Source organism: Gouania willdenowi, chromosome 5, assembly GCF_900634775.1.
Source record: "Gouania willdenowi chromosome 5, fGouWil2.1, whole genome shotgun sequence".
Lineage (NCBI taxonomy): Eukaryota > Metazoa > Chordata > Actinopteri > Blenniiformes > Gobiesocidae > Gouania > Gouania willdenowi.
Window position 1 is genome coordinate 31,887,127 of NC_041048.1, and position 17,027 is coordinate 31,904,153.

The 17,027-nt window shown below is 37.3% G+C and overlaps 1 protein-coding gene across 7 annotated transcripts in view; it reads right to left on the bottom strand.

The window, feature by feature from the left end:
* chl1b (cell adhesion molecule L1-like b) overlaps positions 1–17,027 on the bottom strand; it is a 150,044-nt gene that overhangs the window by 74,103 nt on the left and 58,914 nt on the right. For all 7 annotated transcript variants that reach the window (XM_028446724.1, XM_028446722.1, XM_028446723.1 and 4 more), the window contains exon 2: positions 942–1,116. In XM_028446724.1, the coding sequence (XP_028302525.1) occupies positions 942–1,035 (94 nt within the window). In that variant the 5' untranslated portion in view covers positions 1,036–1,116. The remainder of the gene's footprint in view (positions 1–941; positions 1,117–17,027) is intronic.

Genomic DNA, 17,027 nt, shown 5'->3' on the forward strand with positions numbered 1-17,027 from the left:
TTATGGTGTAAATGGATAAGAAAGACACTATTGAAAGCTCTGAAGCTCCATATGAGCATGTGCCTGCGTGCGCATGCCTCTGCTACAGGAGAACAACACTCACAGACACAGAGGCACGGTTAGCTTAGCATGTCGGCAGTTCGGCAGTGATACACAAAAAAAGAGAGCAAAGGATCGCATTTTGTCATTCCTATAATGCGGAAATAAGTCCTGGTGGTGCTGCAAACAAAACGTACGCTACTTTATTTCACATAAAAAACCACCACACCACTGAGTATGTGGCATTTAAAGCGAGAAATCAAGCTAATGCTAAAGCTAAGCTAGCATGGCAAAAAGCCATTGGGCTGCTGTTGCAAACTTGTATTACTACTAGTGTGGTATTATTCAACAATATTCACTCATCATGACAGTAAAATAGACCATCCTAAGCCAATCAACTGCAGTAATTCCTCTCTTAATTTCATCTTTATTTTTCTTTATCCTCTATCCTTTGTTTATCCCTCATCCTTATATTTATAATAATAATAATAATAATAATAATAATTATTATTATTATTATTATTATTATTATTATTATTATTATTATTATTATTGCTGCTTGTGTTTTTACTCGGCAAAATAAACTTTTTTGATTTTCAACCAGTAGAAAATGCTGTGAACACTTGATTATCCATACATTTTTTTTTAAAATAAAATACCGTCATATACAGTGAAACTGTTAGAATTTAGAAAAATACCATGTAGAACCAAAGTCTAGTGTTCTCTTAGAACACTTTGAATTATAATATGCTCAAAGGTGATTATGGATTTTTGACACAATGACACCAAAAAAACTTACATACTGCATCTTTAACATAAAACACATGCAATTATCTAACAACATTTTTTTGTGAAAGATGTTCCAATCATTTATTGATTATCAATAAAGAGCCAACACTCACCTTCCAGTGGGATTTCAAAGGCTGTGGCCAGATGAATAGCACACACACATGTGACCACCACAGCAGCCAGACCCAGACTTCTATGCATCCTCATGTTTTCTGACAAGATTTGATCTGAATGTACTCCTCTATGTTCTCAGATCTTCTCTGTGATGAAGTGAAGACGTGGCGGTAGCTGTAGATAAAACAAAATAGAGAAGGCTTCAAGAATCCACTCATGTGCTGGAAGTCAGACGGACAGAAAAGACGAAACACAAACATCGGGAATCCCTTGTGACCAAACACACTCAAGACACATTTTCATTCATTCAAGCTGGGACTTGGCTGACTCTGTTGTGAGTGGCATCAGATCTTGTTGTGACAAAGAAGTAGTCACATTAAACTCTGCTATCATCCCATCTTCCCTGGGGCTCACATTGTTGTGTAGTCTGTCAAACTGCAAAGAAATATGAATAAATAAACCAGCCTGTGGATTTATTAATGCGTGGCAGACGCTCAACATTACAGAGGAAAATAAAGGCATTTCAATCTGATCCCATGCCAGGACAAAACTCCGATCAAAGCCAGGCTGATTTAACCACTGTGCTTGTCCTCTTCTGCATCTGCATGTTTTTGATAAGAGCGACTCACAGCGATTTCACTGCATTTACAATTCTTAACAGCTAAATATCGCTGCCTGCGGGTTGTGATACATAAAATTATAGTACATAGTTAGCAGTCAGACTGCGCTCACACGCTGACAGGCTGCACAGTACAAAGTGCCAGATGATTTTCCAGCTTACAGACCAGAGACTGGAGCGTAATGAGTGCATCATTGGTCTGCAGGACAGAAACAGAGGAGGATGGAGATGGGCCAGGTATGTATGGGAATTCTAATGTGTGGGGCAGAGCCTCTGGGGCGTCAGCTCATTAGTCTTCTTCGTGTTGGCTCCGTCCCAGCTCAGCAGGTCACACTCGAGTAATTAACAGGATACAACTCAGAACAACAAAAGGAGAACGACAACAAAACACTTCACAAACGTCTTTGGGGTGTTGATGTCAGACAAACGTTACTTTGTTAAGATGAAGTGGATTCTACTGAGGAGAACAGTCGAGCAATTATGTCTGTATCTGACTTCTGAAGTTGCTCGGAGATCATAATTAGAGGTTCCTCCGGAGTTCTTCAATCTGCATCATTTGTTGACATCACGCAACTTTTAATAGTCATCAGTGTTTCACCATCTGAGTACATGACGAAAATAGCACAAGCTTTGGATTTTTAGATCATTTGGTTTGTTGACAGTCAGAAGACACTTTTATTAGTGAAAAATTATTTAGAAGGCAATTTATTTATTTATCTATTTATTCATTATGAGGCTGTCAAATTGTAAGACTTGTATAGAATCAACCACGCTCTGCCTCCCCTCCCTGTTTTGAAACCTACCATCCCTTACCGGTAGACTTATGAACACGCACTGTGGAGCTCTTAGCAACTTTTTTCTCAATATGGACAAGTGAAAAATGTATGGACGTTATCTTGTGTTGTTGGAGGGTTTTCTGATGTTTTAGAGACTGACATGAATGCACGTATCACTCTGTAAGTAAGCAAACTTTATTCATAGAGCGCTTTTTACAGACACAGGTCACAAAGTGCTTTCCATCAAATGATGCAAATAAAATGTTGTAAACAGTGAGATAAAATTGCTTATTTACATCAAGTGGGGATGGGCATAATTGACAAAAAAAATATCCTGATAATTTCTGGTATTATCACGATAACAATAAAAATCACGATAAATAAAAAAATTCACAACTTAGTGTAAACAGGATCCTTACAAACACAAATAAATCTGAATACATCAACACCAGACATATTAAAAAGAGGCTACAATAGCTGCTTTTATGGAATATATTGTATGCAAATTATTTCTTTCCTCACTTGAAATTATTTTCTTAAAAAAAAAGCACAAATAACTCCAATAGTGTTTTTACTGTTGATGAATCTTGTTAATTTTATATTTGATAATGAGTTACATAAAGTTATGATTGATAAATAACTCTCTGATTTCCTATAATTAAACATGATCAAGCTGATGATTTAATCATTCAGTATATTTAGGTGTAATAATCACAATAGTTACATTAGTCTAATGGGACCAACTTTGTCTGTGAACACGTGAAAAATAATAAAAAAAAATGTCTTTCAGAAGTTGGGACAGATGAATAATGACATTAGAATTTATGTTAACATTATTTCACACAACGTGTGACATGTTTAGCTTTTATCCTTCCATACAAGTGTTAAATCTGACCATAAACAAATCAGTGGCTCTCTGTGGTTTTCTGACAGTAAGACGTGTTCTTTTAATCTTTTTACTTGGTCTTTTCCTTATATGGAGTGGTTAGCATTAGCTCTTAGCCCAGTTAGTGTGTCGGTGGGTTAGCTTAGCATAGATAGCTTTAGTTGAGTTTCCAGTTCATAATCCCTGCTACAGGTTCATCTCTGTCCCCGTGTGTGTGGAACTTTGGGTGGATCTGACAGAGGGACAAATGGCCTCTGTAATTTCAGACATGGGAATTTATCGTTTATATCGTGGGATGACATATTCTTACAGGTGACAATGTTTTTGACGATAAATTATAAACAATAAAATATCGCACATTCCTACCCATAAGCTTGTCTGAACATGTATGTTTTTTAGTTACTGCCCTGAACAGCGGCTGCTGCCGTGAGCTCCTCCCCCTCCACCCAGCTCACACAGGCGGTCAGAGCTGATTGACAACCACAACTCGCACAGACTGCAAAATAAATGTTGTCTGTTCTGTCCACGTTGGATGTGGTTATCTTAGGTTTACATGCAATGTAACCCATCTGTTCTCACTCTCCCTCTGAAACCAATACGGCATGCGTAGTCACAGGGAATAGTCTGTTCCACACCGAGAATGATTGGAACTTTAGACTGTTGCTACTTAAAATATCTCTGTCCACTCAGAACACGTTCAATTACAGTATGCTCAAAGGTGTTTATGGAATTTGACCAAATGAAGCAAAAAAAAAAAACTTACATACTGCAGCTTTAAAGGTGAGACAGTATATATTTCGGTCAGAAAAAAAAAAAAAAAAAAAAATCCACACGATCTACTACACACCAGATTGTTCTGGTTTGTTTTTATATGTTCTATTCCTATTGAGTTGAAAAGGTCATGCCCACACAAAGTATGTAAAATCAAGTAAAAGTAGGGTTATTTTTCCAATTAGAATTTTTTTTTGCCTTTTTTCTTTTTAAAAAATATCATATTGTATTGTTATGGGCAAGTACATTATTGTCTATGGTATTGTGAACTCAGTGTTACTATTCCACCCCATTTATCATCACACATGAAAATTGTGACATTGAGCTTAATGTCTTCATGGTGTCTCCTCCTGAAAGGTTTCGAGCATACACAAAAAACTGAAGGTCTTCGTGCATTGTTTTATTATTTGTTTAATAATGTGGGGTACATATCGCATCCTACCAAATCAGTCTAAATCAGTGCACCACTACATCTAGTGAATTTCAAAGCTTTCAGCTCACATCTCAAAAGGCAAAACATCTTCCCTACAGGTGAAGTCCACAATCCTGTTCAGAAACACATTTTGTTATACTGGATAAAATGGTCCTTCCATCCTGATAGTAGAATTACGTATATATTTAGAAAAACAACCCCGAAAAGAATCACATCGTTGTAGCAGCTGCAATCATGTTAAAACTCTGACCAATCCCTGCCGTTCGGCCCAAATACAAAGAACCAATCAGATGCCTTCAAGTCTCAACCCCTCTTTCCCTGCCTTCTTCTGTGTGTACACTCGACACGTGACACTGTTCCTGGTAATATCAAACACAAATGAGGGATCTGAAGGGCCTGAAAAGTGACACAGCTTCTTTCTGTTGGACAGAATTTTTTGTATTTTATAGCAGATGTGTGTTTAAGCTTGTGTGGGCGTGGTTTTGGACAGAGCTCTGATAGGCGCATATGGTCAGGGGAGGAGAGGGTGGAGCTTAGAGGAAGTCTTACTGGCTAAAACCATGCTAGCTTTCCAACATGTGGTCGAGACCTTTAACATATGCACAAAAACCTTTTTTTCTAAAGAATCCTGGTGTATTTGCGTTTAAGTTTTGCATGTTCTGTAAAGAAAAGCTGAAAAGGTTGTCACTATTTTGTAGGTAAAATGTCAGTTATATCACCAACATAGTATATACTGTATGTAGAAACGGTGAACTCTCAATGATCTATTCACATGCTTGGGGTGTATGGTGGCAGCTACTAACATCTGTAAGCAACTCGTTCTATATTTACACTTGGACCATATGTAGCACCAGTCTATCAGTCCAATTCTACGAAATGTATGTTTTTTGCTGACAAATAAACACGTGAGTTGTTCATGGCTGTGAATTGCATGCTTGAATATTAGACTGTTGAATAGGCTTAATTTGGTTATAAGTATTCCTTTTTTGTAACTTGGAACACTATTAGCTGAAGAGAGTGTTGATCAGATAGACAACTTAACAAATCATATAGAGTCTACTGAGTTTCAACAAGCATCTACAAATACCTGGTGCTCCTTACTGGCCCACATCTGTATAACTGCCCATTTTCAGCTTTCTATGGTCATTTATTAATGTAATCAGGCTGCTATTTGTCTATCAGCTCTACTTTGCAAGTCCACTTTTTAGTTCTACGGAGTCAACTTACTTCCTGCCAGTTATTAAAGCTGCAGTATGTACGTTTTTGTTGGTGTCATTCGGTCAAAAATCCATAATCATCTTTGAGCATATTTTAATACAAAGTGTTCTGAGTGGACAGTGAATCTTTTCTCCTTCTCCTGGCCCTGAAAAGCAGCTTTAAAGATAAAATAGCGTGACGCTAGACTTCAGCCAATCAGAGATTGTTGTACCAACAGGGCAATCCCATGAGCTGTTTAAAGCATTACTATTGGCTACTTGAGCTGCTCGTCAAAAGTCTATGCGCGTTCACGATCTGAGAGTAGTGAAAGTCCCATGGCAGATGTTCCAGCAGAAGTCTCCATCGCGGCTTTTGGCACAGCAAAATCAAAAGGAAGACCGATGTGGAGAAGCAACAGAATGAAGGCACAAACGTGTTCGGGAGGAACAAACTTCGCGGAGGTCCCTCTGACTTCGTATGTGCGGCATAGTCGCTATTAAAAAAAAAAGTCGCTAAGAGCTCCACAGTTGTACACGTTTGCACAAACGTTCGCAAGAAGACCAGTAAGTTTTGTTCAGGAGGGGAGGGGGGAGTGTAGAGCGTCTCAAGATTCTACATATTGCAGCTTTAATTTCTGGAATTCAACTCTGGCTACGAATGATGATATTTTAAATATTGTTATTTATTTTCTATAGCAGTAAATGCATACAATGCTCCAAAGCCTAAAATGTATCATATCATGGGACGTTGTTATTTAAACATGATTTAACCGATTCACAACACACACCTACAATAAGTGTTAAGTGAGAAGCCACTATGCAAATTTTTTTCTTGCAAGATGCTGCTGACAAATGCATCAATATGACATTCCAAATAAGTCACTCACCTAATTTTAAACAAAAAAGTAGTAATTTAGAATCTGGAAAACAGTACAGTTGTTTATTTGTATGGTTTCATTCTTACCATTAGTGGATCACATGACTCACAACACAAAGTACATTACACACTGGCCAATTTGTGATTAGATGTTGAACATATGATATCTTTTTTTTTTTTTTTTTTTTTTTTTTTTTACCTTAATCCAACATGTGACTAGCCAAACAAACTGAATGCAACTCTATATAATGTTTGTCTAACATCAGGTATGATTACAATATATCTTGTGCACATTCCCTTGCTGAAATGGTAAATGGTAAATGGACTTGATTTTATATAGCGCTTTATCACCACACTGAAGCAGTCTCAAAGCGCTTTACATATCAGCTCATTCACCCAATCACTCTCACATTCACACACCAGTGGGACAGGACTGCTGGGAGCAACTTAGGGTTCAGTGTCTTGCCCAAGGACACTTCAACACATAGTCAGGTACTGGGATCGAACCCCCAACCTCTCGATCAGAAGACGACCCACGGTCGAAATGATCACATTCAATAAGTAACAGGAGGGTCAAACTGCTGTTCAAGGAATGTAATTGAAAAATTGACCACAAAACAAAAAAGGTCGATTTTATTCATTTAGTGTGAGCCTGTTTACAGATGAGTGTGAACTCTGCTCTTTCTAACTGAGGCTTAATACTGACCTTTCAAAACCCATCCTTAACCTTTGACCCAACCGCAGCCTAACAGCGGGGTCACATGTCTATGATTTATATTCATTTTCTCCACTCGATTACAATTTACACCTATTGACTTTATCTCTAGCGCACATCAACGTTATCAGTGATTTGGTGAAATGCCTGAGGGCGTTTCAGGGGTTTATTATTTCCCAGACTGATTGATTCACGTTTCAAAACACAGACACATTTCAACATATAAGGGCTTTTGCATTAATTGGCTGATGCTGTGTTGTAAGATTGGCTTACAGTTAAAATTAAGATGGATGTGGTTCCTATCCCACAGAGGAATTTTCAATTTCTTTATCTTAGTCTGTGTCCAAATTAAAGGATGACATAACTTCTGTTGACACACATGAACAATTTGAATAAATAGACTTACAATCTCTATTCTATCCATTTTCTGGATTCTCATTGGACGTTAGTCGGAGGTACACCCTGCACAGGGCGCCAGTCCATCGCAGACAATCTATATTGTTAAGTTTAATATATATTTTTTTCATAATCATGTGATGTTCCCAGCTAAGAGTCATTTCTAAAAAGCATAGTTATTCAAGTGGTTTGAAAAAATTATATAACCAAGTAGAGTTTTCACAATACAAGTAATTTGTGTTGGTGGATGATGCAAAAAAAAAATAATGCAATAATAATGCAATCAAGCTAACGGCTACATTTTAGTGTAATCTACATTTAGTTTGAACATAATTCATGTTTTTATCAGTCCGCCTCTCTGTTCAGTTTCCCTACTTTACTGTGCTGTCCATATCTGAAGTCAACGCTACGCCATCAAAACACTATCTTTGATAAACAAATCTAGCTGACAGACAAAAAAAAGATTTAGAAAAGCACACAGTAATTCTTATTTAAAAAAAAAAAAAACTTGCAATCTGATAGTTATTTACATAACAGCAAATAATAAACACACAGGTGCACATCAAATGACCAAATCACATACATTAAAATATAGAATTTAGGGTTCTCACTGGGAATTTCTCACAGCATAGTGGGATTGTGAGGTATTGTAGGCCAGTCCAGCAAAATGTATAACCCTCTGATGGCCAAATTTTGTGAAGATTTTTTTAAATTTATTTATTTATCTTTGTTACTGCCTTACTTTAAAGCCAAAAGTTATTTGTTGAATTGGTAAAGGGTCATGATGAATGTAGGTAGAGAGTTATTCATGCTTGGTATACTGTAGGTCCTCCACTAATAAATAGTCACAGACACTGTATATTGTAGTATTCAAAAGACTGATTCCAAAATACGCTTTTTAAATTTCAATTATGTATTAGGTGAGACCCGCAGTAATATTGGGACTGTTATGGAAACGCCCCCCAAATCATTAATTCTGAGATTAGGAAGCACACTGTTTATATTGAATGGTGATTATGAGTTACAAAGTAAAGGATGCACACAGTAGAGCTTTATTTGGGCCAAAAATAACAAGACGACCTGACCCGGCCTGACAAAACACGCCCCACATTTTTAACTAGTCAGTAAAGACCATTATATTTTCCATAATGAATTGTTATTTCTGTGGACTTACTTTCCTGTTTGATATAATGTCTTTTAACAAATGATTGGCTGAAAAAAAATTCCGATGTCTCTGTCTCTCTGACTTATCTCAGGTTTGAACAAATTGCAGAGTAATTCCAATTCTTCTTACACAATCCACTATAGAAACTTTGTCAGATTATTTGCCTTTTAATTTCATTTGTTCCCTTTTCAATAAACATTTTTAAAGAGCTACATGCCCATTTTGCAGAAGAGAGGCCAATTCAGGGCCTTGTAATGATATCTACATTGACCTCTCAGTATGAGCTGCTGACTAAACCTATAAGACCCACAGGAGAGAAGGGGCCCTCTTCGCCTCCTTTAGCAGGTGTGATTTACAGACCCCAGGCTTTTCTTAATCCCCCATCCCGACAGGAACAATCAGCCCAGTTGGAGATTGATGAAACTGGCAGGAGGTTAAAATCTATACACTGTGAGGAGGTCGGCAAGGCATGAAATCCAACCGCGGTTACTTCACCATAGCTCAGAGGGGACGGACACAGAGAGGAAGTCACAGTGGGGGAGGGGACAGTTAAAGCCAACGCAGCCAGATTATCTATAGCCAAAACTGATCTAAAATTACAGGCGAAATTTGAAATTTTTGCTGGGGGGGGCAAAAGAAAAAATGGAATTAAATATAAAGACAATCTTGAGATTCACGCCAACCACAATGTGTGCAACATATACGATAACGCAAAAATTATTAATGACAAAATTGTGCGTCGACGAGTCGTTTAATGTAAATTCATGATAAAATCAGGTTGGGGGCCGCTTTCTGCTTCATTTTTGCTGCAGTACCATACATGAACTGCTGGGCGCAGTGTCGCTTCCCCATTTACATTGTGGAGAGGAATTGCGCAACAGAAGAAAACCAACCTAAAGTCTCAAAAGACTAGAGCTGCGTCCGAATTATCCCTCCTATCTCCTTTCCTATCCACTGTTTTTTAACCCTCGGAAGGAGGTGTGACCATAGGATTATTACCTCGCCTAGTGGAAGTGCGTCTGATCGTCAAAACAAACGTGATCACTTTTTCCTAACTCGTCTCCTAACACCTTTCCTTAACCCCGTGACATCATCCATGGGGTTATGGAAAAAGAATAGGAAAGGAGATAGGAGGGACTATTCAAACACAGCCTGGGGCCATTTCACGTAAACTTACTTTACACTAATACTATACACTTGAGGTAGAACTAATATCTGTGACATGAAACTAATAGTAATACATATTGTTTTATGGCACTTCAAATATTTGTATATTATGTACATTATATTAATAATTTTATTTTTTTTGAATGAATTTGGGAAAACTGTAATGAAAACTTTTGACCACTAGGGAGGGGGGCAAACACCCATCCCCCCTCGCACCGCAAACTCGGGGTATGTTGAAAAGATGGTAAATTAGATTGAGTGGGATTTGAACTGCTGTACCTTGTGGGTTACTGTAGTTCTAATCTGAACACAATAATCCATCATAATGTATATTATTCATGTGAACAAATCAATTTTTCCTTTCACAAAACTCCAACTTGTTTCAATTTCGGTTGAAAACCTGAATTCACTGACTTTAGTCCTTTTATTACAACAGGAGGTTAGATTTTGGTGGATTAAAGCTCGTCGAACAGACGTGGTGCTAAATACATGCATATTTAGGCAGGATTACGGAGATTAGGATTAGATTTAAACATTGGGGTTAGAGGGTATCCTCCTGGTAGGAAACTGTTGTTTGCCAATAAATGGATTCAAGATTGTGTGTATTTCCTTAGAGGAAGCCTTGTAATTTTCACATTGGCGACTGTCACACTGTGTCGCTTTCTGACTTCTGGCAAATCTCCACAGAGAGAAACTGGCAAACTGGCTCTGGTTGGCTCACACACTCCAGCCATCTGGTGCTGTTTTACACCTAGACTCCCACACAAACACAACGTGTAATGAAAAAAGGGTCACGCGCTGCTCTGTGTGAGGGTTTTTCGAGGTGTTTCCTTGAGCATTTTTTGCAGTTGTAAATGTGTTGTTTTAGAAACCGGGCGGGGTCTAAACATCCATTCAAAGTTTACTGCACTTTCCTGTTGTACTGCTCCTTTTTCACACATAAAAAACAACAAGCACACGAGTGAGGGTCTACTGTAGTTTAATGTGCAAGCCTGTAATAGGATTAAGTAGATCCTCGTCTTGTCAGAACGGATTAAAATAGTGTGTGCGCTAAAGCCCAGCGACATGAAGACAGCCGCTCTGCTTACCACACTCATTCCCTTTTGATCACTCAAGAACAATTAAAACAACGGCCAAGCTAATTAACTCTAAGCTGCAATTGACTCGCGTGCTTTTAATGTGTAATGACTTCACAGGTTTCTCCTTCTTTTTTTTCTATCAATTGCTCATTAGGCTTGCTAATCACATACTTCCAAGAACTCTTGTACTTATCATGAATATTTAAACTCTGGTCAACACTAAATTTCCGCTCTCGGGAAAAAACATGTTATTTAATGGGATGATTGCACTGTAACCTCTAGAAAAACAATAACACCATTCCAACAGAAACCCTAATACACTTAATGAATTATTAACATTTTAGTAGCAGTACAAAAAAAGAGATTAGGAAGTGGGAGTAATATACGGTAATAAATTATGCTTGCCTAAATACGATTTAGGCTCCAATTTATCGCATTTACCGCAAAGCATGACAGTTCATTATCAGACGATTAATATTTCAGAAAATTGTATCTTCTCTAGTAGAGTAGGAACACATTTTCCAAAAGAAACAACAAAGTTCTTCTCTTCTTGGAATTGCTCGTAGTTTATTGAGAAAAAAAAGCCTTTTTCTCCACCATGCCCTGCATGTACTTCTATTGTTGGACTGGCTACAGGGTTTTTCTTGGCTCAAACTGAGGTAGAGAGGTGATACCAGCCTGCTAATGCAAATATGCCTCGGTTTAACTGGCTCAAGAAAACACTTTAAACAAGCAACACATTTTTTATGGTAGGTAAAGGTGTTGAAAAAAATTGATTCGGCAATATATCGCGATATTACATCACAGGATTCTCGGATCGATTCTAAATGCATCCATATCGATTTTTTATTATTTATATATATCAATATATATATAAATATATATATATATATATGTATTTTTTTTTTTTTTTTAACCTGTATTTAACTAGGAAAGTCTTTTCCAATGCAGGAGACATTGTAACTGCACAGAAGTGCACTGAAACCTGGGCATGTTGACCAGCTTGTGTTTTTTTCAATAAAATCTGAAAAGAAAGTACTAACTTTCTGCATTTATTTGTTGTTCTAGGCATATACCTCAGTTAAGTTGCACTAAAGTCATGTTACACTAAAGTCAAAGTTGGTTTAAAAGCCACAGGCAGATTGTATGTTATTTTTTTTATTTTAAGTTGTTGGCACAGGCAACGGGAAAGTCAATGTTTTACAATAATAATAATAATAATAATAATACATTTTATTTAAAGCGCTTTTCAAGACACTCAAAGACACTTTACAGCATGAAAACAACAAGAAAATATGACAGAGAAAAGAAGTGAGTGAGTGGGTGGGTGGTTTAAACATTAAAAGCTGAATGAAACATTTTTTGAACAAGTTTTGAGAAATGATTTGAAGGATGGGAGGTCGGTGCAGTTGCAGTAGGGAATTCCATAGGGTGGGGGCAGCTACAGAGAAAGCTCTGTCACCCCAGGTTCTGTGCTTTTAAGTGTAAAATATGCCAATAAAATATATTTCACACATAATGCTCTCATGAAAGTGTACAAATTTACAGATTAGTTGTTTCTTAAGTCATATATATAAAAAAAAATCGCAATAATCGCCTTATACTTTAATATCGGGATATATTGCATCGTATCGTACAGTCACCTATCAGGATATGAATCGTCAGATGCAAGGCAATACACACCCCTAATGGTAGGGATCCTAAAATGTGATTGAATGACAATTATTATAGAAATGTGTATTTTATTTTTTCAGAAAACAGGTATTTATAAAAGGTGCCCCATTTAACATTGAAATGGCGAATTAGATAAAGGTGGCTTCAAACCACCCGTGGCACCACAAACCAAGGCCCACCCAGGTGCTGTTCATCAAATAAAAAGTCCAAGGAAAGAATTGAGTGAAAGATTTTCAGCCAATCAGCGGCTTGCACCCCACATGTAGACTCTTAAGCCCGCCCACATGCTGCATCGCCACCAGGAAGTCACTGTACACATGCTGTGTGCAATACAACTCAGAATCCTGGGTTTATCTACCTGGCGTCCCATTAGGAGGCGGAGCTCCGACACTCTTCCTCAAAAAATCATTTGTCTGACGTCTCATAACAACAATGGCACCGTGCAGAGACACATGTTGGTAGTAAAACAGTGATTTAAATCATTTTAATGCCAAAAACTTTAGGAAATAATATACAATATTCACAAATTCCATACTGCTGTAGTGGAACACAGAACTGCAGGCTTTCTTTATGTTGCTATTTATATGATCTTAAAATGCATTCATTTTGTTTCACCTTGAGCACTGTCATGTTTTTAAAGCCTTACATGAATCACTTTGAATGCATTGTTGCTGAAATGAAATGTGCCACATAATGTTGCGTTGCTTTGTTGGGCCAACATAAAAATGTTATTCAGAATTATCAGAACTTTAATCACACAAACATTTTGTGCCTTTATTGTAATTTCTAAAAATGTTCAAATGAGAAAGGCAGAGTTCAGAGTTACCTTGAACGCAGCGTCAGTGTTGAGATGAAGGGAAACACGATATTTTATTTTAACGGGCCCATTCAGATTTCTGGGGGCCCACCCAAAATCTAAATCCTGGCACCGCTACTGCTACAAACACAACAAAAATGAAGGGATGCTTATGGCATGGCAGAAAATCTCACAGTGTACCTATGAATAAAGCATGTCTTCAGTTAGTTAGAACAGTGTTTCTCAAACACTCTCACTTGAGAGAGTGTAAAATGAACAAATAAAAGCATAAAAATATGGGGTTTTATGATAATTATAATAATGGTGATGAAAATTATCTTGATTAGAACATGAAGTGAAAATACAAAGGTCAGTCTTGCTCCAACATCAGTAAATGATAAAAATACTGTTTCTTTCCACTAATTTACAAAGTTAGATTATTTAAAATATATGTTAACCCTCATTCATTCCATCATTACACTCTATAGCAGGGGTTCTCAACTGGTCTCACCCTGGGACCCACATTTTGCCATGATAATTAAATTGCGACCCACTTTTTTTTTTGTCTTTTTTTTTTTTAGAGTTCAAACAACTAAAACTAAATTTAGTTTTTCAAAAATAGCTGCTGAAAATACACATATATAATCTTTTTGAAACATAAATCTATATATTTTCCTGTACAACATGCATTTCACAGCATACATGTCAAAGAAAAGTTTCTTTCAAAATAAAAGACAAGTCCAACATGAGAGAGTATGTATTTTTTAATTTATTTTTGGCCAGCTCCTCTCAACCCACCCAGTACAGGTCCGCGACCCACTTTTGGGTCCCGACGCACCAGTTGAGAATCACTGCTTTATAGTATTCTGAGCAACAGTGTTGTAGCTCAACAAAGGGGGTAATAAGAGAACGGGGGGTACTTGAGCCAAAAAAGTTTGAGAACCACTGAGTTAGAACGTTAAAAACTGAGGGTAGCAAGAGTGACCAGATAAAAACAACTGTGATATATTATAAATAGGGGTGTCCCGGTCTGATATCAGCCAGAAAACGAATATCGAATTTTGTCACACTGCATATAAAAATCTCCCATATATAAAATATTATATTTATTCAATTGTCGAATACTGTAAATAATGTATGTAACCAATTGGTTAATAATAAATGGGTCAGTTTTTCTCATACCTACTATTGCTGACTATTGTTCTGTTTAAGTAACATCAGTTATCAAACCTTTTCTAACATTCCACACTACAAAATAAGTAAAAAAAATATGTATTATTTGTGTTGATATCGTATCGGTTTGATATTGGTATCAATCAATATTAAGGCTGCAATATAGGTATTGTAACAGAAGTGAAAAAGTTGTATCGTGTCGTATCGGGCCTAATTATAAATGTCTGATGTAGTGTGCTATCAGAGCTCAGCCGTCGACAGCCGTCTGCAACACTGAAAAAAATCAAACAAGCAGATAAAAAGCAGGTCAAAACGCAGCAGTGGTGATACAGTTAGCGCAGCTTTAACCCAGACAGAAAAAGCAGCATTGATTAGTGGCACGTTGAGTGGCTCCGCTCACCCCCTCTTCTCCATTAACAGGTCAAGATGCAACAGATGTGGATATACATCAAAGATTACATCACTGCAAAGTAGGGTTGAGTTATTCCCAACATTAACCATTGCATAAAAAAGGGCAGATAAAGAGTGGATATGAACTGGAGCTGCAGTCCTGCAACAGAGGCAGCATTGTTTACTTTCATTTTGGTGAAAATAAAAGTTGTAAGGAATGAGAATGAGCTGCAGAAAGAGAGAGAATGAATCTGCACTAATGATCTACTCTGGGTTGTGACCCCGTTCTGTATTACTATGGACGACTGACCTCTATGACCCAACATGAACCCCCATCACAGGCTGAAGGGAGAGGGAGACGCACAGCAACGTAACCTCAGGTGACCCTGTAGGGTTTTATGCAGTGCTTGGGCCACCAGTTACACCAGCTGGCAGCACTAATGCATGCACAATCTCATATGTGTGATAATAACAAGCATATATAACTAAAATACTATTCAGATTGTAACTGGTATGCAGTGGAGAACAAAAACAAAGTAAATGTACCAATGTACTATGCTTAACTCACTCACTGCCACTGACGCATATATGCGTCAATTGTGTTTTTCGGCTGGGGTTGCTAGGAGACAGTGTGACGGAGTTCTCCTGTGAATATCAGGCTTGTACTATGGTGTAGTGACCAACTAAAGGCATGTAGGGGGTAGCAGCGCACCTTTGGATGAGAGATTAGCCATGATTAACATCACCAATAGGGAGCAGCTCACACTCGACCAGAGCATGCGTGAAACTAACTGGACTATTGAGAGTGTTGCAATGATGAGACAAAACGATCACCGAACCGAGGCAAGCGGGTCAACTCCGCATGTCCGGTGGGGGGAGGAAATGGTGTGTGTGGGAACGGTGGGGGGAGAGACTTGGAGCAAGGCCAAAAACAGTAAGAAATCAATTTCATTCTGACCCAGATAACAAAATAATAATATCTTTGCCATCAAAAGCCCAGTCTCAGTGTTGTTTTTGTTGTTTTATAGAAGGAAACCAATGTTGAGGTGTCACTAAAGAAAAAAAAAATTAGTTTCAAAGTAACTGAGTTTTTTTTTAATAAAAAGCCTGTTTTCTCAGCTTTTTGTCAGAAACTGGCAATTTGTGTGAAACTTGTCTCTATTCAACTGCTGATTACGGAAAAACAAAACAAGTTAAAAACAAAAAAACATGTCTGATAAAAGTAGAGACTCTAATATTTAATAATGTCATAGTACAAAATATTCTGTGGGTCTTTAAAAATCATTAAAAATCAGTCAATTGCTGAAATGAGTTAAGTACTATTTTTGTCTTCTTTTTGAATAATATGTAAAGGTTTCATTCATTCAGACAACTGTTCATCAGGAAATCCACTTTGATCTCCTTACATGTTTCGACTGACAACTGCCAGTTCTTCATCAGAGGAGTCTGCTGATTGCTTTGATGTCTCCTTGAAAGTTTCCTTGATTTCTGTGTACTAATTCCAGCCAGATTCTTTTTGTCTTCTTTTTGAATAAAATGTCACGGTTTCATTCATTCAGCAAACTGATCCTCGATCAACAGACGCCTCTGACAAAGACTGGCAGTTGTCAGTCGAAACATGTCAGGAGATCAAAATCAATTTCCTGAGGAACAGTTGTCTGAAATAATTAAACCTTAACACATTATATGTACTTTACTTGAGTATTTTTTTGGTGGGGATAATTATTATTTTCACTCTAACACATTTTAAAGACGAATATTGTATATTTACCTGTTTTTTTTAAGCAAAAAGTGATTTATATCATAAAAACAGCATTTCAGTTGCACTACTATAAATGTGAGAGTTTATCATGAATGCACTTACGATTCTTAAGTAATATTTTGATAAGCTGCATTACTTGTATTGGAGCAGGAAGAATCTGTTCACACAAGTCCTGAAGTTGGGTTATTTTTGTTTTTTGTTTTTTTAAAG